At 37.6% G+C, this 22,635-nt stretch overlaps 2 protein-coding genes across 8 annotated transcripts in view; one reads left to right on the plus strand and one right to left on the minus strand.

Annotated features, from left to right (window-relative positions):
- The window catches only part of LOC127441894 (guanylate-binding protein 1-like), a 24,306-nt gene extending 16,657 nt beyond the window's left edge, over window positions 1–7,649 (minus strand). For 2 of the 3 annotated variants that reach the window (XM_051699450.1, XM_051699449.1), the window contains exons 1-5: window positions 7,504–7,649; window positions 2,159–2,433; window positions 1,214–1,341; window positions 877–986; window positions 583–782 (exon numbers count right to left, since the gene is read on the minus strand). In XM_051699450.1, coding sequence (XP_051555410.1) covers window positions 583–782; window positions 877–986; window positions 1,214–1,341; window positions 2,159–2,348 — 628 coding nt within the window. In that variant the 5' untranslated portion in view covers window positions 2,349–2,433; window positions 7,504–7,649. Of the gene's footprint in view, window positions 1–582; window positions 783–876; window positions 987–1,213; window positions 1,342–1,457; window positions 1,592–2,158; window positions 2,434–7,503 lie in introns of those variants that run through there. The other variant, XM_051699451.1, reaches the window with a different exon arrangement.
- LOC127441891 (deubiquitinating protein VCPIP1-like) lies at window positions 193–21,031 on the plus strand. 5 transcript variants are annotated; one of them, XM_051699443.1, is made up of 4 exons: window positions 193–276; window positions 9,903–14,977; window positions 15,370–15,456; window positions 18,479–21,031. In XM_051699443.1, the coding sequence occupies exons 2-4, from the start codon at window positions 12,385–12,387 to the stop codon at window positions 19,126–19,128; spliced, it is 3,330 nt and encodes a 1,109-aa protein (XP_051555403.1). In that variant the 5' UTR covers window positions 193–276; window positions 9,903–12,384; the 3' UTR covers window positions 19,129–21,031. The 5 variants fall into 5 exon arrangements, with proteins under 5 accessions (XP_051555403.1, XP_051555401.1, XP_051555399.1 ...); XM_051699441.1 differs by lacking the exon at window positions 193–276 and adding an exon at window positions 7,820–7,957 and having other exon boundaries at window positions 9,916–14,977; XM_051699439.1 differs by lacking the exon at window positions 193–276 and adding an exon at window positions 7,822–7,957 and having other exon boundaries at window positions 9,725–14,977.
- The last annotated feature ends 1,604 nt before the right edge of the window (window positions 21,032–22,635 follow it).

Consider the following 22,635-nt stretch of genomic DNA (forward strand, 5'->3'; position numbering starts at 1 on the left):
AGTAAACATGGATATTGATATATTGATAGTAAAAAAGGACTTAAAAATTGATTGATTTCTCACCCTCAGTTATATCGCTTCTGAAGATATGGATTTAACCACTGGACTCATATGGATTACCTTTACGCTAACTTTATGCTGCTTTTTGGACCTTCAGAGTAGTGGTCACGATTAATTTGCATTGAATGGACCAACAGAGCTGAGATATTCTTCTAAAAATCTTCGCTTGTGTTCAGCAAAAGACAGAAGTTCATACACATCTGGAATGGAATTAGGGTGAGTAAATGATGAGAGAATTTTCATTTTTGGGTGAACTATCCCTTTAAATGGCATTAGAAAACTTGAGAGATAAGATACTTTGAGGTACTACTTTTCTAGTATCTTTTTTTAGAGCTTCCAAAATGTTACCATCCAATTTTGGTGAATGGAAAAAACACAGTTCTGCAAATAAATCTTCTTTTTAGTTTAACTTAGAAGAAAAATCTAACTGGTTTGGAATGACATGAGTGTGAAAGGTAAACCCAATTCTACTCATAAAACAGAAGGATCCAGTAGGCAGGGAAGTAATCCTGGTAGAAATACCTTTCTTCAGCTGGAGGGCAAAGTTGAGGTACTCGTCCGCTGTCACTCTCCTTCCATCTATTTCCAAATCCAAGGTGAAATCTCTTACGACCCAGACAAATGAGGGGAAAAAACGCACAAAATGAGAATCCTCTTCCTCCTCGTCTGCTGCTTTTGATGGAGATCTGATCTTGATCTGCTCAGCGAGTTCAGTAACGTAGCTGCGGCACATTGAGAAATAACAGCATCTTATAAAGTGTATTTGTGTTTATATAAAGAGGAAGAGGGTCATTCACGTGACAGGCTAAAGGATACTGCAGCTGTTCCAGTGAATTGTTATCGATGGTGCCGCGGCTGTTGTACACCAGAGTGCTGCTAAGAAGAACAGCCAGACAGAAGATCCATCCGTCATTCTTAGTGTCTCCCTAAAACATATTCGGTATTATCAGATTAAAGCAGTACAATTTAGTGCGTGGCTTTGTATCTATATATATATATATATATATATATATATATATATATATATATATATATATATATATATATAACTTAAGTAAAACTCCCCACATTGTAGCTGTGCACTTGTTGAGCCCTGAAAAGTATTATTTTATTCTTAAAATCCATGTGTACTCTGTGGATATGGTGCCCTCACCTTGTCCACATCACCCAGTCCTTCTGTGTCCAGCAACACCAGAGTATGCCCTTCTTTTAAGGGGTGAGGCACACACCACATCCAAATGCCTTTGGTCTTTGACTCGATTGTATTTCCGAGAGCAAAGCCTGCGACAATTGCATTATTATTACTAACATTTATTTAATCTAAAATATGCTCATACTTGATGCAGCTAATGCACTCATTTCCACGTTTTCTAGGGTTGGATCAATACCAAAATTACCTTTACACAAGCACTTCGTCTGTCCTGTCAATCAGCGCCCCTCTCGCATGCACGCAAATCAATAATCAACATTCCAGCATGCAATTCGGGCGTTTACCCGAGATTGTGATAAGGGGTGTCCTGGGTGCCAGTGACTACAATACAAGTTGTATTATTATTTAGACCTTGAGTCTAAACACCTTTTGCATTTTCAAGATGGACATTTGCATAGATTTTAATAATTAGCCTATATCATTAAATACAAAAATATATAAATCTGACAAATTAATCTTTTATTACTTTTTACACTTCACATCACCTGAACTGCGCTTAGCAAAAGTGGTGGGGATTTTTATTTATTCCAGTGACTCAAGTCTTTTGAATTTATGTACCAAAATGATTCGTTCAGATCTGTTCAGTGACCATTACTGCAAATTACACCTTTACTCCAGTAGGTTAGGGTTAGGCAAATTCGTCTTTTATATTTTTTTGCGAGAGGCACTGAAACAAAAGCGAGTCGTGCATGACCAAAACAAGTATAAACATGGTTGGGTCTAAGGAGGGGGGCTAGTCATTGCCCCTCTAGATTTTTCTTGTGAAAACTGGCCAGTTATGGCATTAGGCTGCATTGATTTAAGATCCCACTATTTTAATACCAGACCAGTATAATGCCAAACCCTAATGTATACTGCATATGATAAAGTTTCTGTAGGTTATCTCACCTGAATGTTGACCTGCCAAGCGGTTCATAAGGTATGACTTCCCCGTACGGTATAGTCCCACCACAGACACCACCACCACCGGCTCATTGATCCTACTCAGGAACTCAATGGCGTCCTTACAGACGCAGAGCGATCCATTCGCATTCTCCACCAAACAAATGGGCCCCGGCACTGGTGTGGCTTTGGACATGCTGGCTTTCAAGGTCTTTGTGTTTGAGTCAAAGCAGGCTGGTTTAGCTTCAGTGGCTTCCTTGCTGAAGATTTTGTTAAGATGCCTGTAGAAAAAAACATTTCCAGAATGAATGCAACCTATTAGAAGGAAAATGAGCAAAGCTTATCATCACAGACGTTGTATCAATTTGGTCACGATGAGTATAAATATTTTTTTCTTTCTTGTATTTCTTCACTGCGTGCAGTGTCAACTGAATGTCTGTTAATGTTTCTCATGGTCATTAAGGTGTAAATACATTTAACCTGTGTTAAATAATGACTCACACCACTGCTGAAGAGACTCATGTCACATGGTCAGGTTGGACGATCTTCTATGATATATAAGTTACAGTCTTTTATAGAATAATTTTACACAGATTGCTGGTATGGATTTAAAAAGAAAATTATAGCATTTATGGGCCTATTTATATATATATATATATATATATATATTAGGACTTTTTTTAGGTTACAAACTGGTAATTACAAGGGTATTATGCTATAAATGTGGTTTATGAGGACATTTCTAGTGTCCCCATAATTCAAATCGCTTAAAAAAACATACTAAACAATGTTTTATTGAAAATGTAAAAATGCAGAAAGTTTTTTTGTGAGGGTTAGGTTTAGGGGATAGAATCTATAGTTCATACAGCATAAAAATCATTATGTCTATGGAGAGTCCTCATAATGATAGCTGCACCAACGTGTGTGTGTGTGTGTGTGTGTGTGTGTGTGTGTGTGATCTGTGTATGTGCGCGCGCGCGCGCGCTTTTCAGTATATACAGAACCAGGCTATTTGAATGTGGCAATGTAAGCTTCTGTCCCTATATGACATTTTTTTCTTGCACCATTTCTCTGGACACTAGTCAAAGTGATGGGGTGAATTTTTGAAACCCAGTAGCTTGATTGTATGTTGGAATGTGTTTGTTCTCATGTGTTGTAGCTTATTGCACTAATATTTAATTTTAGTTAATTTGAGCTAATTTCACTCACATTGTAAAGTCTGCATTCAATTCCTGCATTATATTAATGATAATAAATGTGTTATCATTTAATAAGCTTAATTCACAAAATAGTTTAGAGTATAATGGCTCCATTGCATGGCATTGTATAACTACTTAGAGCAATTAATTTTTGTTTTATAAAAACAGCCAAATAAAAGAAAATACAGCATCTTACATAAATCTAAATCATTAACACATCTTTTACTAACTGTGGTAAAGTTAGTTTTATGTTTGACATTCGTTTGATATTCAGAATAAAACCCATTTAACTCTCTGCATTGTTCAAATAAAGAAGCAAAAACAACTGAGACAAACATAAACAGATGTCCTTAGTATACCACACGGCTTAACTTTCAAAATGGGTCTTTTATTTTTTTCATATCAAGTTTATAAACTCTATAAATCCATTAAACAAGCATTTGAAGTTAGAACATCACACCAATTTTAAAATACCTTTTATGACACAAGAATCTGTTTGGGTAGTATACATTTATATGTTTTATAAAAAATAAAGAAATATATAATTTTATTCTAATTCTATTAAACTCTATGACCGTTTGACCTAAAGATGTCAAACCAACTGTATATTACTCAGGTTTTATATGGATAAAAATTTCTGTCTAAAAAATACTAAGTTGAAACTCCAAAAAAGAAGGCTTGTGCTATGTAATATTCAGAGTAAAATACAGATGGTTTGACATCTTTAAACGGCCAAAGAATAAATGAATTTATATGAATAAAAAACATTTTATAAAAAAAAAAAAAGAATATTAAAAAAGTTGAAACTCCAAAAAAGAAGAATTGTGCTATGTAGGGAATAATATTCTGAGTAATATGCAGTTGGTTTGACATCTTTAGGTCAAACGGTCATCGAGTTTAATGGATTTATATGAATACAAAATTCTAAATAAAAAATACCAAGTTAAAACTCCAAAAAAGAAGGCCCGTGCTATGAAGAGAATAACATTCTGAGTTTTTTCAAGATGGTTTGACATCTTTAGGTTAAATGGTCACAGAATTTAATAGAATTAGAATAAAATTAGGGGAGGCCTGAGGGGGAGGAGCTCAGACTCACGCGCTGCTTCGGGTATGCGATTAGTGAAACAGTTGTATGGAAAGCCAAGAGGGTCAGAATTCACGTGTTTTGTATCGCCGTATTAAGCTTTGAAATGCCGTTTTCTAAACGCCGTAATTCGTTAAGCAAACGGCGTCAGGCGTTACATAAACGCCGTACGCCGTCACGCGTTAAATTAACGCGTGTTATTTTAGCGCCTCACGTAACTTATTTAGCGCATTCATTTGCTCATGTACATAACTCCTCCTCTATCGCGTTTGAGGTATCTACGGCAAGTCGGAGGATTCAAATCTTTAACGGCAACGATTTATTTTGTTTCACAGTGCAAACGCACATTTAAATGACTGCACCTGATTTTTGTTGACAGATAATCCAGGACCTGATGTCCTTCTGTCATCACTTAAAAGGTAAGGATTTTCGTCTCCGCTGTCCAGAACTGTTTATTCAACTACTCACACAGAATTTGACTCAGGGTTTGAGTTCAGGTTTAACAGCTAGGTGACTATCTAAGATGGCTTTTGGTTTTCACAAACTTTGCAAGCTAACCAAAGTAGCAAATTCTTTCAAAACGTGAATAAACATTCTTAGTGATTCCAAACTCCTGACAAGTTGTGTGTCTGTGTGTGTTGCAAGTATTGGAAAAGCATTGATGTACTCATTCTCATAACTATTTTTACATTTTCAGAATTGTAACCATGCATAGGAGTCTGGAGTGGGCAAGGGGGAGGTTTATAAATGCTCAGGCTGCAGATTAAATAACCCATGGGATAACAGAGTTTATTCAGATGGTTCAGAATTTAGACAGGAGAGCACATGAAGGAAAATGACATCACACTGAAATGAAACTCATTCAAAGATTAAAATAAAAAAGCTTTTCTTGTTGGGGTTGTTCTGAATAGCAATTATTGAGACAATCATAATATCATTCAAAAATCATATAGTTCATGGAATAATTGTTTAGTTTTCTTTGCTACTTTCTCAATCGACTAAAACAAAGCATAGCAGAATAATATTTCTTCAGACGGATCAGGGTATCGACCGCCATTGGTTAGTAGTGGATCACAAGGTGCATCATCTTATGCCATTACTTGGAGTCAGCTGTCATTTCAGAGGTCTTGCAGTTTTACAGTACCACAGATGGCAGATATTCTCCACACATCTTTATCTACAATCAAAAGACGATTAACCTAAAATGTGTGCATGTAGTAAAATGAAAATTAATTCATTTTATTAAACTCAAAAATATGACTTAACTTGACTGAATCAGCCTCAATACATTGTTACAACAACAGAACAAATTTTATGGGTTAGATCATGAATGAAGAGCAAGTAAACATTGCAGGTTACCACTTTTTACAGTGTATGTAATACAATCACAATTTACCCTAATCGTCTTTTGATTGTAGATAAAGATGTGTGGAGAATATCTGCCATCTGTGGTACTGTAAAACTGCAAGACCTCTGAAATGACAGCTGACTCCAAGTAATGGCATAAGATGATGCACCTTGTGATCCACTACTAACCAATGGCGGTCGATACCCTGATCCGTCTGAAGAAATATTATTCTGCTATGCTTTGTTTTAGTCGATTGAGAAAGTAGCAAAGAAAACTAAACAATTATTCCATGAACTATATGATTTTTGAATGATATTATGATTGTCTCAATAATTGCTATTCAGAACAACCCCAACAAGAAAAGCTTTTTTATTTTAATCTTTGAATGAGTTTCATTTCAGTGTGATGTCATTTTCCTTCATGTGCTCTCCTGTCTAAATTCTGAACCATCTGAATAAACTCTGTTATCCCATGGGTTATTTAATCTGCAGCCTGAGCATTTATAAACCTCCCCCTTGCCCACTCCAGACTCCTATGCATGGTTACAATTCTGAAAATGTAAAAATAGTTATGAGAATGAGTACATCAATGCTTTTCCAATACTTGCAACACACACAGACACACAACTTGTCAGGAGTTTGGAATCACTAAGAATGTTTATTCACGTTTTGAAAGAATTTGCTACTTTGGTTAGCTTGCAAAGTTTGTGAAAACCAAAAGCCATCTTAGATAGTCACCTAGCTGTTAAACCTGAACTCAAACCCTGAGTCAAATTCTGTGTGAGTAGTTGAATAAACAGTTCTGGACAGCGGAGACAAAAATCCTTACCTTTTAAGTGATGACAGAAGGACATCAGGTCCTGGATTATCTGTCAACAAAAGTCAGGTGCAGTCATTTAAATGTGCGTTTGCACTGTGAAACAAAATAAATCGTTGCCGTTAAAGATTTGAATCCTCCGACTTGCCGTAGATACCCCAAACGCGATAGGAGGAGTTATGTACATGAGCAAATGAATGCGCTAATTAAGTTAAGTGAGGCGCTAAAATAACACGCGTTAACTTAACGCGTGACGGCGTATGGCGTTTATGTAACGCTTTACGGCGTTTAGAAAACGGCGTTTCAAAGCTTAATACGGCTATACAAAACACGTGAATTTTAATCCTCTTGGCTTTCGCTTGTAAACATCAAGGAATAAATTATGACTGGATAAACATCGTTTTTCTCTATTTGTTTGTAGATTAATTAAGAATGGAAAGCGATTAAAAATACATAGGCAAAAAGGTGATTGAGAATGAAAGGATGAAAAATAATTTATTTGGCATGTCACACCAGCAGAGAAGGCTTTGCTGGCCCTGAGAATTCGCCACTGTATATTTCTTTATTTTTTTATAAAACATATAAAATGCATATTCTCCAAACGGAGTCTTGTGTCATAAAAGGGATATTTTTCTGAGTATTTTAAAATTGGTGTGATGTCATAACTTCAAATGGTTAAATTGTTTAATAGATTTATTGAGCTAATAAACTTATAAAACCCCATTTTGAAAGCTAAGCCATGTGGTTACTAAGGACATCTGTTTATGTTTGTCTCAGTTGTTTTTTGCTTCTTTATTTGAACAATGCAGAGAGTTAAATGGATTTTATTCCGAATATCAAACGAATGTCAAACATAAAATTAACTTTACCGCAGTATTTTAGTGAAAGAAACGAAATATCTTACCGACACTGTCTCGCTCTCGAATCCCGAATCTGAGGGTGCAAATGAATTTGCTGGTCCTGTTTAACACGAAGAGGGTGGAGGGGTTTTCTTCAGTGTCCGCCGAGATATTTCTTATAAGTAACCCCACTGGTGGGAGAGAAAACAGGCGGTTTCTAGGAAACCAATGATTCGTCGGTCCCTTGTTATTGAACCAAACCCGCGTTATTTCACTTTCACTTTCGTGTCAGCATCACGGATTGGCCAATAAGAGATCACCTCTGGTTTCCGAACCATTTATGATGCAAAAGATAACATAAATATGACGGGGGGGGAGCCTGACTAGTGTTGGAATAATTGCTTTCTGAGCTCAGAACAGATATTATTTCAAAATCAATTTACGCTATACTGCTTATGTTACGCTTTCTGAACGGTTACAATAGCCAATCCAGAAGTCTAACAGTTCATTTGCCTCTTGGTAAGGTAATAAATTGTCGGATTTAATGTTGTTGTTGTTGTTGTTGTTGTGTGTGTGTGTGTGTGTGTTAGCATGCAAGAATAGATGTGTTAGTAAAATGTTTCCAAACGTAGTGGTGTGTTGTTGCTGTTTAGATTGTGTTCATTTTGCTCATTTTTTTAGCGTTAGTATATGGTTCCCATTATTTTGGCAAACCAATTAGGCTACTATCATTCTAGGAACGCTCTTTTTAGTTTTATTTTATAACCATAAACATACGTGTTTTTTTTTTTTTTTTTTTTTTTGTTTTGTTTTGTTTGTTTGTTTGTTTGTTTTTTTGCGTCAGTCCATCCAATACGCGCCACGTCTTACGCCTACGTAAAAACGCGTGCATACAAATTTAAATCGCTTCATTGCACACAAGGAGCTCTAAAATCCGATTACACTCAGCAAACACTCAAAAATCCTCGCATATTGTGCATCAAACCTTATAAAGTGTATGATTTTGCAAATCAGTATGTCCTAATTTGCAGGTGCAGAATTTTGCTGTCATTTTCAGCGACAGATCATGGGGGGAAAAAACACGAAGCAATAAATGTTTTGTACATTAAAAAAACTAACTTTTCTTTACGTTAAGTAGCATTTAAACATGATTTAATCTATTAAAAATTGATAGGAAATGATTCATCTCCACTTTATACAGAGCACCTGCACTATTTTCAGAAGCACCCTCAGTGATTTTGATCTGGAACCGGGCCTGACAATGAGACACAGAATATAAAACAATGTAAGAGTAAAAATAGACACAAATAATAGGACATATAACACAGAATGGCGTATGTACATGTGCAAGTGGTAATATATGTGCAAGGTAGGGTTATGTACAGTTATTGAATTAATTATGTGAATTTACATGCTGAATGTAATTGTTAATGCTGAATAATATGTATAATAATGCTATGGGGGAATGTAATCCTAATGTCAAATGTCATGTCTGATTTGATTTCATCAGTAAATTATCATCAACTGGATAAGCATGCACTTCCATTAAATATATATTTTTGAAAACAGTATTTTGATGTAATCGGAGACAATATTATTTTAGAAAAATCCCATTTTAATTTAATGTATTTTAAATGTATGTAATCATTTTCAGTAAGCAGTATTATTAGCTAATATTTCCATTTGGTGTCACAATTGCCCTGTTCTGGGCTGATTTGTAGTCCCAGTACATCTCTGATGGATCATTTAGCACTTTTAAGAACAGTACTTTTAGCTAAATTTTAAAGGAAATTAACTGTTTTGCATCTTATGTAGCTTTAAAGTAATAATAATAAAAACTTTCAATCTTTACTTTTCTTGATTCAGGCTTAACTTTAATTCAGTATCGTGAACCGAACCGAATCATTAGATGAGTAAATTATAAACCCCTAATAGTTGGATGGATGGATGGATGGATAGATAGATAGATACTTCACAGCACTTAATTAAATGTGGAAATAAAAACAATGTATGGGTTTTGCAGCCAAGACAGAATGTTATCAAGTATAAAATATATACTGTACATAAACATAAATACATATGTTTGCTTACAATGTGCTTATAAAGGAAGAAACCATTGGGAAACACGCTTAATGTAAAAATATAGTCTTGCTCCTTGGAATATGTTGCTGTTGTTTTGACCGAAGAAGGCTGAAGTGTTCATTTAAAAAGTAAGGGAGAAATTTTATTTTCCTTAGTTGTTGTTTATGTTAAGCATTGCAGAATGTACCCATTTTTACTTCGCAGAGTCATGGCTTGTGGTGGATACATGCCATCTCCTGTGTGTTTGATTGAAAATGATATAAATGGGCAGCTGTGTGTGAGGAAAAAGGCCAAAGACATTCTGGATCAAGGAGCCGGTGGTGGTGGTGTCTGTTGTGGGACTCTACCGTACTGTCATTGACCCTAATAATGGTCATCTCAGGCTTTTCTCTTAGGAGCACTACTGAGTCGAAGACCAAAGGAATCTGGATGTGGTGTGTCCCTCACCCATATAAAGAAGGACACATTCTGGTGCTGCTGGACTCAGAGGGACTTGGTGACGTGAAGAAGATGAGTCAGACAGCATTCATATTGATTAATGTTTCCATATGTCAACAAAACTGACCATTTTCTGCAGCAGTAACTTTATTATTACAATGCTTGCAAGGCATTGTATTTTATTCTAAAACAGGGGGTTTTCTTAACCCCTTATGGCTATGCATTAAAATTAATTTAGCCCAAACTGCTTAACATACAAACTCAAGTCTACTTTCAGCCATAGGTGTGATATCTATTTTTGCGTTTTGTTTCAAAATATAACTGATGGTTATGGCGGTTATGATGTCATCGTAAAATCTAAAAACTGAATTATAATTAGTCTTCTTAAATCTTTTTGTATATTGAATTATAATTGGTCTTATATCCTTTGCATACATTTTTCAAGCTTTTACACAGCTTTAAATCTTGTGTCAACTTGTACTCACATGCAGCATGTTATTTTGACAGAACCAAAGCCTAAAACCTAAACTTACCAAAAACTTTAACACTATTCTTTCTTGCCTTGCAAGCACAGGTAGTTCCTTCAGGAAATGCAAATCTAGTTTAATTTTATCATCACCTTGTTTTTGCTTACACTTTGCATAATCACAGGACTTATGACTTTTTGTAGTCAATGTAACGCAAAGAATAGATGAATGGAATTATTTAGAGATTACAGATCAGCTCTAAATCAAACTGGTCAATTGATTGTTTGGTCATGTTGACTTCTGGTGCTCACATGTGTTCTGTAATAAAATCAAATTTGGCTGAGCTAATGGTTAATGTTTCAGGGGGATGAAAAACATGACACATGGATGTTCTGTCTGGCTGTTCTGCTCAGCAGTGCTCTGGTGTACAACAGCTTAGAGGTCATTGACAACACGGCACTGGAAAAGCTGCAGTATCCTTCTAACACACACATACTGTATATGATACAGTATATACAGTTGTGCTCAAAAGTTTGCATACCCTGGCAGAAATTGTGAAATTTTGGCATTGATTTTGAAAATATGACTGATCATGCAAAAAAACTTTTAACTTTTATAACTAGTCTTTTATTTAAGGATAGTGATCATATGAAGCCATTTATTATCACATAGTTGTTTGGCTCCTTTTTAAATCATAATGGTAACAGAAATCTCCCAAATGGCCCTGATCAAAAGTTTACATACCCTTGAATGTTTGGCCTTGTTACAGACACATAAGGTGACACACACAGGTTTAAATGGCAATTAAAGGTTCATTTCCCACACCTGTGACTTTTTAAATTGCAATTAGTGTCTGTGTATAAATAGTCAATGTGTTTGTTAGCTCTCACGTGGATGCACTGAGCAGGCTAGATACTGAGCCATGGAGAGCAGAAAAGAACTGTCAAAAGACCTGCGGATCAAAGTAATGGAACTTTATAAAGATGGAAAATGATATAAAAAGATATCCAAAGCCTTGAAAATGCCAGTCAGTACTGTTTAATCACTTATTAAGAAGTGGAAAATTCAGGGATCTCTTGATACCAAGCCAAGGTCAGGTAGACCAAGAAAGATTTCAGCCACAACTGCCAGAAGAATTGTTCGGGATACAAAGAAAAACCCACAGGTAACCTCAGGAGATATACAGGCTGCTCTGGAAAAAGACGGTGTGGTTGTTTCAAGGAGTTTATTTAGTTCTTTTAGTGGATGTTTGGAGAATGATGACCGATTACCCAGCTTGTTTGGTGCTATTTCAAATCTCAAAATAATCACAAAGAAACAGTTAAAAGGTTAAAATGTTCAATTATTTTATTAACACTTTGGTAAGGTTCGGAAAACATAAAAAAAAATAGAGCGTTTCTTTGCTATATACACAACAGTTCATAAAAATTCTTCATTAGTTAAATATACAATTTAGCATTTAACTCTAGTGGGAAACAGAGAAAAAGAAGCGATAAAAACGCTTGGATTTCATGCATTTATCCTGGTATATGTAAAATCAGTGTAACTACAGTTTATTCTCACTGCTCTGAACTCAATCAACACAACACAGCTTTGCATTGTGGATATTGTAGTTTTTACGGGTCTGTTCAAGTCACTTTTAAGCCGTCGTATGACGTATGCCTCTTTGGTATGAATAAATAAAGCATTTAATACAAACGTAACAATGTTTGTAGAATTTGTAGTTTTTATTTAGAAATAATCTTTTGGAAGACCTCAGGACCTGAGCTGTTTACGAACTACAAGTCCCAGCAAGCCACGCGCTGTTCACAGGGTCATACAGTGACACCGCTTCCGTGTTGTGTTTGTTACTGGGAAAACAGAAACTGCGTGAGGTGACAAAATTTTCCCTCGCTCGTCTGTAAGTAGATAGCAATGCTTTTGTAAACCACCACAACTAAAGATATAATAGATTGGATTATGTCGTTAATTCCGGGCTCGAAGCAGAAGGACAGGCGCATTTTGTGCGGGATGTGCCCGGACCCGCAGTGCCAGGCAAAGCTCTTCTTCCCCGCACACACCTCCATCAGCATTGAGTGCACCGAGTGCGGACAGAGACATGAGCAGAAAAACCTCGCAAATGTGGAAGAAGTGACCGACCCAGATGTAGTGCTCCATAATCTGCTAAGAAATGCTTTGCTGGGTGTGTCGGGCCCTCCAAAAAAGGGCTCAGAGCTGGTTAAAGTGATGGGACTGTCCAATTATCACTGCAAGCTGCTTTCACCCATCCTCACACGCTACGGAATGGACAAACAGACGGGCACTGCCAAACTTCTGAAGGAAATGAATCAGGGAGACATTTTCGACTGCTCACTGCTTGGTGACAGGGCATTTCTCATTGAGCAAGAGCACGTACCTACTGTAGGCTATGGCAGGGACCGGTCAGGGAGCTTGATCTATTTGCATGACACTTTGGAGGAGATAAAGAAAGCAAACTCAAATAGAGAGTGTCTCATTCCCGTACATGTGGATGGAGATGGACACTGCCTGGTCCACGCCGTGTCCAGGGCCTTAGTCGGGCGAGAGCTCTTCTGGCATGCCCTTAGAGAAAACCTAAAACTTAACTTTAAGCAGAACATTGACCGTTACAAAGCTCTATTCCAGGACTTTATAGATGCAGCAGAATGGGAAGATATAATTAATGAGTGTGACCCGTTGTTTGTCCCTCCAGAGGGCGTTCCACTGGGCTTACGGAACATTCACATATTCGGTCTGGCTAATGTGCTCCATAGACCCATAATCTTGCTGGACTCCCTGAGTGGCATGCGCAGCTCGGGCGATTACTCTGCCACCTTCCTGCCGGGTCTGGTCCCCGAAGAGCAGTGTCGGGGAAAGGATGGCACTCTGAACAAGCCCATTTGCATTGCATGGAGCAGCTCAGGCCGAAATCACTATTTGCCCTTAGTGGGCATTAAGGGCGTGGCTTTGCCCCGTTTACCTGCTGCGCTGCTGCCAAAAGCGTGGGGTGTTCCTCAGGAGCTGATACGCAGGTATGTGAGTCTGGACTTCAGTGGCAACTGTGTGATCGGTGGCGACCGCAGCCTGCAGGATAAATACCTGCTACGACTTGTGGCCGCCATGGAAGACATCTTCATGGACAAACATGGCATCCACCCAGCACTAGTCGCGGATGTTCACCAGTACATATATCGACGTACTGGAGTGATCGGGGTGCAGCCTGAGGAGGTGACTGAAGCGGCAAAGAAATCTGTTCAGGAGAACCGTATGCACCGTTGCCTAGTCTGCAATGCCCTCTCGGAGCTTCATGTGCCAGCTGAGTGGCTCATACCTGGAGGGAAGCTCTACAACCTGGCCAAGTCCACTCATGGGAAGCTGCGAGGAGATAAAAACTACAGCTTTCCTCTGAATAGTGTGGTATGTTCTTACAACCCAGAAAAAGATGTGCTAGTACCCGACTACAGACTCAGCTCTCTCACGGCCTGCACCTGGTGTCATGGAACCTCAGTTCGGCGTGTCCGTGCAGACGGTTCTGTTGTGTATTTGGATGGAGATCGCACCAACACACGCTCACAGGGTGGGAAATGCGGTTGCGGGTATAAGCACTTTTGGGAGGGGAAAGAGTATGACAATCTACCTGAAGCCTTCCCTATTACTCTAGAGTGGGGCGGCCGTGTGGTCCGTGAGACTGTTTATTGGTTCCAGTATGAGTTGGATCCATCGCTTAACAGTAACGTTTATGATGTGACCATGAAGCTTGTCACGAAGCACTTCCCGGGTGAATTCGGCAGTGAGATCCTAGTGCAGAAAGTGGTAAACACTATTTTGCATCACACAGCTAAGAGAAGCCAAGATGAATACAACCCAGTTGCCATAGACGGTGCTCACGTGCAGGACGGGGGAGATCCGTGTGCTCGCCCTCCTACTAAAATCATCTTGACAGGACAGAAGGGCAAAACACTGCATAAGGAGGAGCTGGTGATGAGCAGAACTGAGAGGGTCTTGCAGCATAGCATTAGCGAGCAGGCAGCCCTCTCCCAGCGGCGTAGTACTGACCGTGTGCGCCAGCAGGACAAGGCCTCAGATCCTCGCCCATCATCTCCATCGTCTTCATCATCCTCAGCTCCTCCCACGCCCACTAAAGTACCGCCCACTAGTGGAGAGAAGAAGATACGTGTAACGACTAGCGATGGGCGGCAGTCAATGCTTACGTTACAGCCACACACCACCTACAGTGAACTGCAAAACTCCATTGTCCAGGTCTTCGGCCTGCCACCGGGCCAGCTGTGCATCCGACATGGCTTCCCGCCCCGAGAGCTGCCTCCACCATGCCCAGAAGACAAGAATCAGCCTGTCGCTCTCCAGCACGGTGACCGCATCTCTGTGGAAGTGCTGAAAGAGAGCTCGTCTGATACTCGGATGACCCAAGCGCACACACACGCACCTCAAACACACGCTCAGTCTGACCCACGTCTCAATCATGCCAGCAGCAGGGAACTCCAGGACAACATTGACCTTGAGATGTCATCACTCTGTCTCCTAGCAGCGCTCATGGGTAAGACACACCCTCCTATGTGCGGTTACATTTGATATATTATACTTTTAATAAATAAAAAAAAAATAAAAAAACAGATTATAGCTGTGTAGGCCACAAAAATCCATTTAGAAAATGTATACACAAAAAACCTGCACACTTTTATTGTCTAAAAAGATGACATACACCACTATATGCGAGATATGTATATGCAGTAAAACTTAAACACATATCGCATATAGTTGCGTGTCATTTTTAAAACAATAATAGTGTTTAGGCTTTTTGTATATACAGTTTATAATTGTATAATACATTTAAAGCAGTTCCTGCTTGTCTGTGTGGGTGCTGTCACGGTGACTCTGCTTGACTGTACGATGCAAACCAGTTGATGTCATTATCACTTTTTCGCGTAGGTGAAGATGTCTGGTCATATGCCAAGAAACTGCCTCATCTGTTCCAGCAAGGAGGAGTCTTCTACAACATTGTCAAGAAAGACATGGGTACATCTCTCTTTTGTCACTATATTGTACAGTGTGTCAGGTGTAAAAAAGGATAGTTTACCCAAAATGAAAATTCTGTCGTCATTCACTCAAATTGTTCCAAACCCGTAAGACATTCTTTCTAAAAGTAAATGGTGACATGCCAATATTCTGCATACAGAACAACATGAGGTAGAATAAATGATGACAGAACATTCTAGCCCTTTCCATGAATAGAGTACAAAATAGGGATTGGCATTATCGAGTTATTTTGTAGTCGAGTACTCTAACCCACAAAAAACGAGCTATTGATTTCTCGTAATTAACAGGTATGACATGTAAGTGAAATTATATTCACAAACATTACAACGAATGGTTTCAAAATGAGCCGTCTTCAACAAACTGTGCTTTACTTTTGTAAAATATTAAATGAACAATATAGTTCACCCAAAAATTAAAAATCTCTCATCATTTACTCCCCCTCATACCATCCCAGATGTGTATTACTTTCTTCTGTGGAACACAAGCTAAAATTTTTAGAAGAATTGTTAAGCTCTGAAGGTCAATACAATGCAAGTGAATGGTGAATAAATTGTTAAACTCCTAAAAGCAAATAAAGGCAGCATAAAAGTAATCTATATGACTCCAGTGGTTTAATCCATGTCTTCAGAAGCAATCCAGTTTGATTACATTTCCTAATGCTTGAAACATGCACAGAGCGCTAGATGGCACTAGGAGGTGAAATCATGATTGCCAAGGAGACTGCTGATGTCTAGATTATAGTGAAAAGGAGTGGTCTGGTTTTGGTGTGTTCTTACCCAAAACCAACTGGATTGCTTCGGAAGACATGGATTAAACCACTGGACTCTTATTACTTTTATGATGCCTTTGTGCTTTTTGGAGCTTTAAAATTTTGGTCACCATTCACTTGCATTTTGTAGACCTACAGAGCTGATATATTCTTCTAAAAATCTTAGTTGGTGTTCTCCAGAAGAAAGAAAGACATATAGTACATCTGGGATGTCTTGAGGGTGAGTAAATTATGAAAATTTTAATTTTTGGGTGAATTATCCCTTCAATAAAAATACCCAAGGCAGGCAAATGTACACAGGAAAACACATTTACGATATTCGAGTAGTGTTTTTAATATAGTCAGCTAGTTGGTGCAGAACAAGTACTTGATTGGTCGATTACTCATACATATCCCTAGTATAAAAATAAGACTTGAAACCACTACAGCTATAGTTAATGATAAACTCATGTTTTCCACAATTTCAAGAAAAGTATTGGATACATTTTCTTACAATAACTTTGATAACAGGGTTGATTGGTTGAGCTTTATGAATGTAGTTAATACTAAAATTTTTGTAGAAATTGGGAAAATGGAATGAGAGTATTTACTTGTCCTGCCATGCTGTAGAAAGATTTCAGATTATGTTTCTTCTTGGTTCGCACAATTTATTGGAATGTTCCCTTTATCCTAACAGGGGGGGACATCATGTGGATTGCATGCAAAATGTGAGAGACAGCTAAATATTAAATTTTTTAGTCATTAAAATAAGTAACAATTTAAAACAATAAGCATATTTAATATAGTTTATCTAACACAACTAATAGCTCTCTCTACAAATAATCTGGATTTTGTGCCTTTATTGCCTTAAAAATGTAATAGGACATCAATATATACCCTATTTGTGAAAAGTTTATGACTGAATCTCACAAAACCTGTCAAGAAATGTCCAGGTCACATTTATTTATTAATTTTTTTGGGGGTGAAATAATAAAATTAATTTGTCTACCATTAGGAACCTTATGTTTTTTGCATTGTGACATTTTCAGGACAATTATACAATTCTCATTACTGCAGTGTGTCTGGTAATATCTATAATGATGATCTGCATTACTAATACAGCCATTTTTTTACGGTTTTGCAAAGATTTTTTAAAATGTATGAAAATCAAAATACTAAATTAAAATATTTTCTTTTCTAATTTGACATTATAAATCTCTGGGTGTAAATAAGGTGGCTCTGAAAACTGCTTGTCAAATGTAACTGAGAAACTTTCTGTTTATATGACAAAGCAATCAAAAGTTATAGCATTACAAAAATTATTTATAGTGTCCAAAAGCCTCTCTAATCAAATCAAACATAATAATTTTAAATAAGAACTAATTACATATGCAAACACAACAATGACTAAAAGTTTGCATAGCATGTAGACATGATATTAGTAGTGAGATTTCACAGAATGTGTGCCTTTTGACTCAGAGTCTGCATCTCATGGTGGCCATGTGTAACTGTGCTTCGTGTGGATTATCTGATGGTCTATGCATCCGATTACCTTTTGTGTGGGCTTGATTGAAAGATAATTGCCGGCATATAAGCAACACCTGTTCACATGAAACATAAATGTCAAAGAAATATACTTAGCTAATACTCGCTATATTTTGTACTCGAGAACATCAAATAGGCTGGTTGTATTCTACTCTTTGAGAGCTTTCTAACAACATATGACACATAGCTATTTTATGAGTTTGATGTTTTTACTGATTGCAATAGTATGTACAGACAATACTTATTTTGTGTTGGCCAAGACTGTAGTTATGTATATTTTGACAATTTATTTTTCTCGTGGGTCCTTAAAGGGTTAAAAGGTATAATCTCTTTTCAGGTTACAGTAATGAGAATTACACTCTGTATTTTGCATTACAGTAAAAATAATTGGGGGATAAAATAAGCTTAAAGGGATAGTTTTTAAAAATAAATTTTTTTGATGCTCTCCATCATGTCATTCCAATCCCATATGGCTTTCTTTCGTCTGTGGAACACAAAAGGAAATGTTAAACTGAATTAAAGGTTCAGGTGAGTAAATGATAACTAAATTTTAATTTTGGGGTAAACTAGCCCTTTAATTGTCCTGAAAATAATGTCACAATTCAAATAATGAAAAAATAATTTTGACCTGGGCACTTCTTAATATTCACCTTTTTTTATGTGTTCATGTGTGAAGCTTATTTTCATTCTCTCCCCATCTGTATTCAGATCTGCTGGATGGAAAGCACTGCACTCTGCCCCACTTGACGGGTAAGACATTTGTGTTCAACGCAGCAGAGGAGCGTTTGGAGCTGTGTGTGGATACCGCTGGACATTTTCCAGTGGGTCCTGATGTGGAGGACCTGGTCCAGGATGCTGTGTCTCAGCTCCGCACAGATGCAGCATCTCGTAGCCGTGAGGGAAGCCCCACCCACAGCCTGCGATTAGGTGCTGGTGGCGCAGTGCGCAGGAAAGAGCAGATAGTCACTGCTTTCCAAGGCAAAGGCCACTCATTGGGTTCAGCCCCTCCTGAACACCCACCAATAAGGCGGCAGCACAGCAGCGGAGTGGATCTCAGCGGCAGCGTTCAGGAGGAGGAGCTAACGTTGTCAGGGGAGGATTTGGTGCGTTTGGCCCCTGGCATGCTCACTCTGCGTGAGGGCCGTGGTATGGGGCTGGAGCCTGCTGTGATCGAGGCCCAGCGGCAACGCCTGCAGGAGATGGTCTCAAACATACAGGCATCTATGGACAAACACCTGCGCCAGCATGCCACAGCAAGGCATGATGAAAAGGAAGAAAAGACTCCTGACAAACAGGAGGAGATGGAGAGTCGTGGGGCGGAGCATCCCAGCACTTTTGAGCCCATGGACCAATCCTGATGCTTCATTATCCTTGGAGCAGAGCGAGCTTTCTTTATGGCAAAACACACTCACATACACACACTGTGATCTAACTGACCAATAATGGTGCAGCAGATTTACTGAGTGATTATTTACTGATTCAAGTGTTGGCTCTCGTCCACCCAAAATACTTCCATCAAAGTGCACAATAATTCAAGGTCACCCCTGAGCTTTGCTAGTATGCATATGCATAGTACTTAAATAATAAAAGTGCACTTTACCCTTCAGGTTGAGTATATGGCTCTGTTATCAAACCATAATTACAACCCAATGGTAACTAATTCTTAACAATGAGTCTAAAATTCAGCCCTGTTTGCATCAGGTGTAGTTGAGTTGGTGGGTGTTTCTGTGTGTGTACCAAGTATGGAACACATCTGAAGGGACAGTTTATCCTTTATTGTCACAGTTTTGGCCCATATTTTGTCATGAGGAACAAACGAGGTGTCTGGTGTCAGCTCAGTGATTGGGTTGTCTTGCTCATGTCTAACCTGTATTACCCATAATGCACTGCTGTCAGACTCAGTCCAAAGAACACTAAATAATAAAGCCTAGAAAAAAATTCCAGTATTTAAAGTTTACTTAAAGAGCCCACTACACACACACACACACACACACACACAGACAGACAGAGAGAGAGAGAGCTCAGAAACATCTTATGGCTGATCAGCACAGAGTAGCCCTTTAGATAGTCCATACATAAGAGAACTGTTTTTGTTCTATAATTTTCCAACTGGCCTTTGAGCTCTTATGTCAGTGTTGCCTTTTGTGAAGCCCACGGCCTTCTGGGGTTAGCGGTCAGGGTCGCACTTCCACAGGCTCATTATTTGACACAGTTTGGTTTTGTTGTGCCCTTTGGCCTGTCCTTTTCAAACACCGTTCGGTGCAGGATCATTTTACTTTATACAGGAATATAATCTTTGGACAAAGATTTTAGCAAAACGTAAAATAAAAGTAGCAGAGTGGGGGATATTTTCAGGATATTTTTATTACTGCACTCAATAATATTGTTACTTGTGGTAGTCTATAGTAATGCACAAATAACAAGCTTATGTAGAGAACAGTTAGAGAAGTGTTTTGATAAACATTTTTATCTGTTCTAGACCGATTTTGGTCATCTTTGCAACTAACCAAACAAACCAAAAACAAGTTCACAAGTAACCCTGATCACTAGAGCTGTGATCTTTATGCTTCAGTCAGTGGGTAGAGAATATACCTGAGAAGTTGTAGAGACTCTCTTTAATACTCATTGAAAATCCAAAAACAGGTGTATGAACCTGTGATTAACAGCCTTATCTAGTCCCCTGCCCTTATCTGCAGTGTTTTCGCGTGACACAATTTCATAATGGTGCCGTATATTAAGACGATCAGTTTCCAAAGAGTAATGGAATGTAGCTTGACCTTGGTTTCATCCGAGGTCAAAGGTCAAGTGCATGTTTTCTCTTGAATGAAGATGTTGGGAGGTCTGATAAGCTTTTTGGTTTTTAAATGGTTGGTTTTTGATTTTAAGTCAACAACAATATCTTTACCAGAGCACTTTTCTGTGTGGGAGTGTTTAGCTCTTGAACATAATTGATATTGTCGGTATAAAGGGCAGCACAAACAAGGTTTACTGCTTCATGTAACGGACTCAAGCACAGATTGTTTCTCTGTGACTGCTGCCCTTATGATATATTGTATTCCAGTGTACAATAGTGGTATATATTGTATTATACTTTCAGCTGTACAGATATTGAATCTGGTTTTAGTTTTAGTTTTTTTTTTTTTTTGGATTGTATCTCCTCTGTTTTTCAATAAAACAGTTGGATACACAGCTGAAGAATCTGCTGTTTGCATGAGTAAATACTTTTCAGCCTAACAACAATAAAGTTATTCCATCTGTATGAAATGTTCACTTTTTCTTATTCATGCTTTTTAAAGAACAATATGAATTCGTTTCAATAACATATTTCCTCCTTTGTTCATTATTGTTCAAGTCTGATAAAGTAAAAATTATTATAGCCAGGGTTTGAATTGCACAAGGATGCTGCTTCAATAAATAGTAATTTTTAGTTCGCAAGTTTCATATATTCAATTCAACAGCACACAGGGTGTCCATTATTTAAAAGTTGCAGGTTCTAGTCCCTCATTTCTCAAAAAAAGAAAAAAGCAACCATCGTGTTGCAGTAAGGCACTTACAATAGAAATGAATGGGGCCAGGTAATAAACATTAAAATACACATGGTTCCAAAAGTATAACCACACGATATAAACATTACATGTGTTAAAGCAATATTCTAGGTTCAATACAAGTTAAGCTCAATTGACAGTATTTGTGGCATAAAGCTGATTACCACAAAAATGTATTTAGACTTGTCCCTCCTTTTATAAAAGCGAAAATCTGTGTTACAGTGAGGCACTTACAATGGAAGAGAATTTGGCCAATTTTAATAGGGTTTAAACAGAAATGTGAAGCTTATAATTTAATACAAGCACTTACATTCATTTTTCTGTTAAAACTCATGTATTATTTGAGCTTTAAAGTTGTTTAAAATGTCGTTTTTATAATCGTTTTAGAGTTTATTGACATTGCATCGTCATGGCAAAGAAGTTGAAAAAATTGGCTATAATTTTAGGTTAGTAAGTGATTTTATCACACTAAAATCATGTTAACACACATATTGTATATGTCTTTTGGCTATACTTTTGAATCTGAGAATTTCAGTGTTTACGGATTAGCCCCATTCACTTCCATTGTAAGTGCCTCAGTGGAACCCAGATTTTTGCTTTTATCAAGAAACAGAGGAAGGAGTTCAAATATTTTTTGGTGGTAATCAATATTATGACACAAATGCTGTCAATTGAGTTTAACTTGTATAGAACCCTGAATATTCCTTTAACATGATTTTAGTGTAATCAAATTGTTTAACCTTATCAGTGTAAGTTATATCCAATATTACAACTTTGTTGCCACGACGACGCAACACCAGTAAACTCAGTGATTTTATCACACTATAGTCATGTTAACACAATGTTCATGTCTTGTGTCTACACTTTTGAAACAGTGTGTATTTAAATGTTTATGGACTGGCCCCATTCACTTCTAATGTGAATGCCTTTTTGTAACTGTTTTTAAATAAATAAGGGACGAGTCAAAATGCTAAAAATTTTGTTGATTGAGCTTAACTTTGAACTTAAGTATTGAACCCGGAATATTCCTTTGCAGCAAATGGCATATATTATTTAAATTACAAAACAGTATTTTTAGATACTTGCATTATATTCTGACCAACTCAGACAATGTCAGTGATATTATTCATTGAAATCATGTTTTGAAGTGTTCCTTAAGGATGAGTTGAAAGATACTCCAGCCTTTTATTTTGACTTTCTTTGGGGGGGGATTTCAAGACTCTTTTTTTTTTTTATGGGGGTGTATAAAAAAAAAAAAAAAAAAAAAAAAAAAAGTGCATACTGATAGCAGTAATAATTGAAATTAGTGTTACAACAGCC

Source organism: Myxocyprinus asiaticus, chromosome 6 (genome assembly GCF_019703515.2).
Source record: "Myxocyprinus asiaticus isolate MX2 ecotype Aquarium Trade chromosome 6, UBuf_Myxa_2, whole genome shotgun sequence".
NCBI classification, from domain to species: Eukaryota; Metazoa; Chordata; class Actinopteri; order Cypriniformes; family Catostomidae; genus Myxocyprinus; species Myxocyprinus asiaticus.

Coding starts and splice junctions, on each gene's coding strand:
- LOC127441891 (XM_051699443.1), top strand. CDS start 12,385: ATGTCGTTAATTCCGGGCTCGAAGCAGAAGGACAGGCGCATTTTGTGC. Junction 14,978..15,369: donor TCTCCTAGCAGCGCTCATGG/GTAAGACACACC, acceptor TTTTTCGCGTAG/GTGAAGATGTCTGGTCATAT. Junction 15,457..18,478: donor CATTGTCAAGAAAGACATGG/GTACATCTCTCT, acceptor ATCTGTATTCAG/ATCTGCTGGATGGAAAGCAC.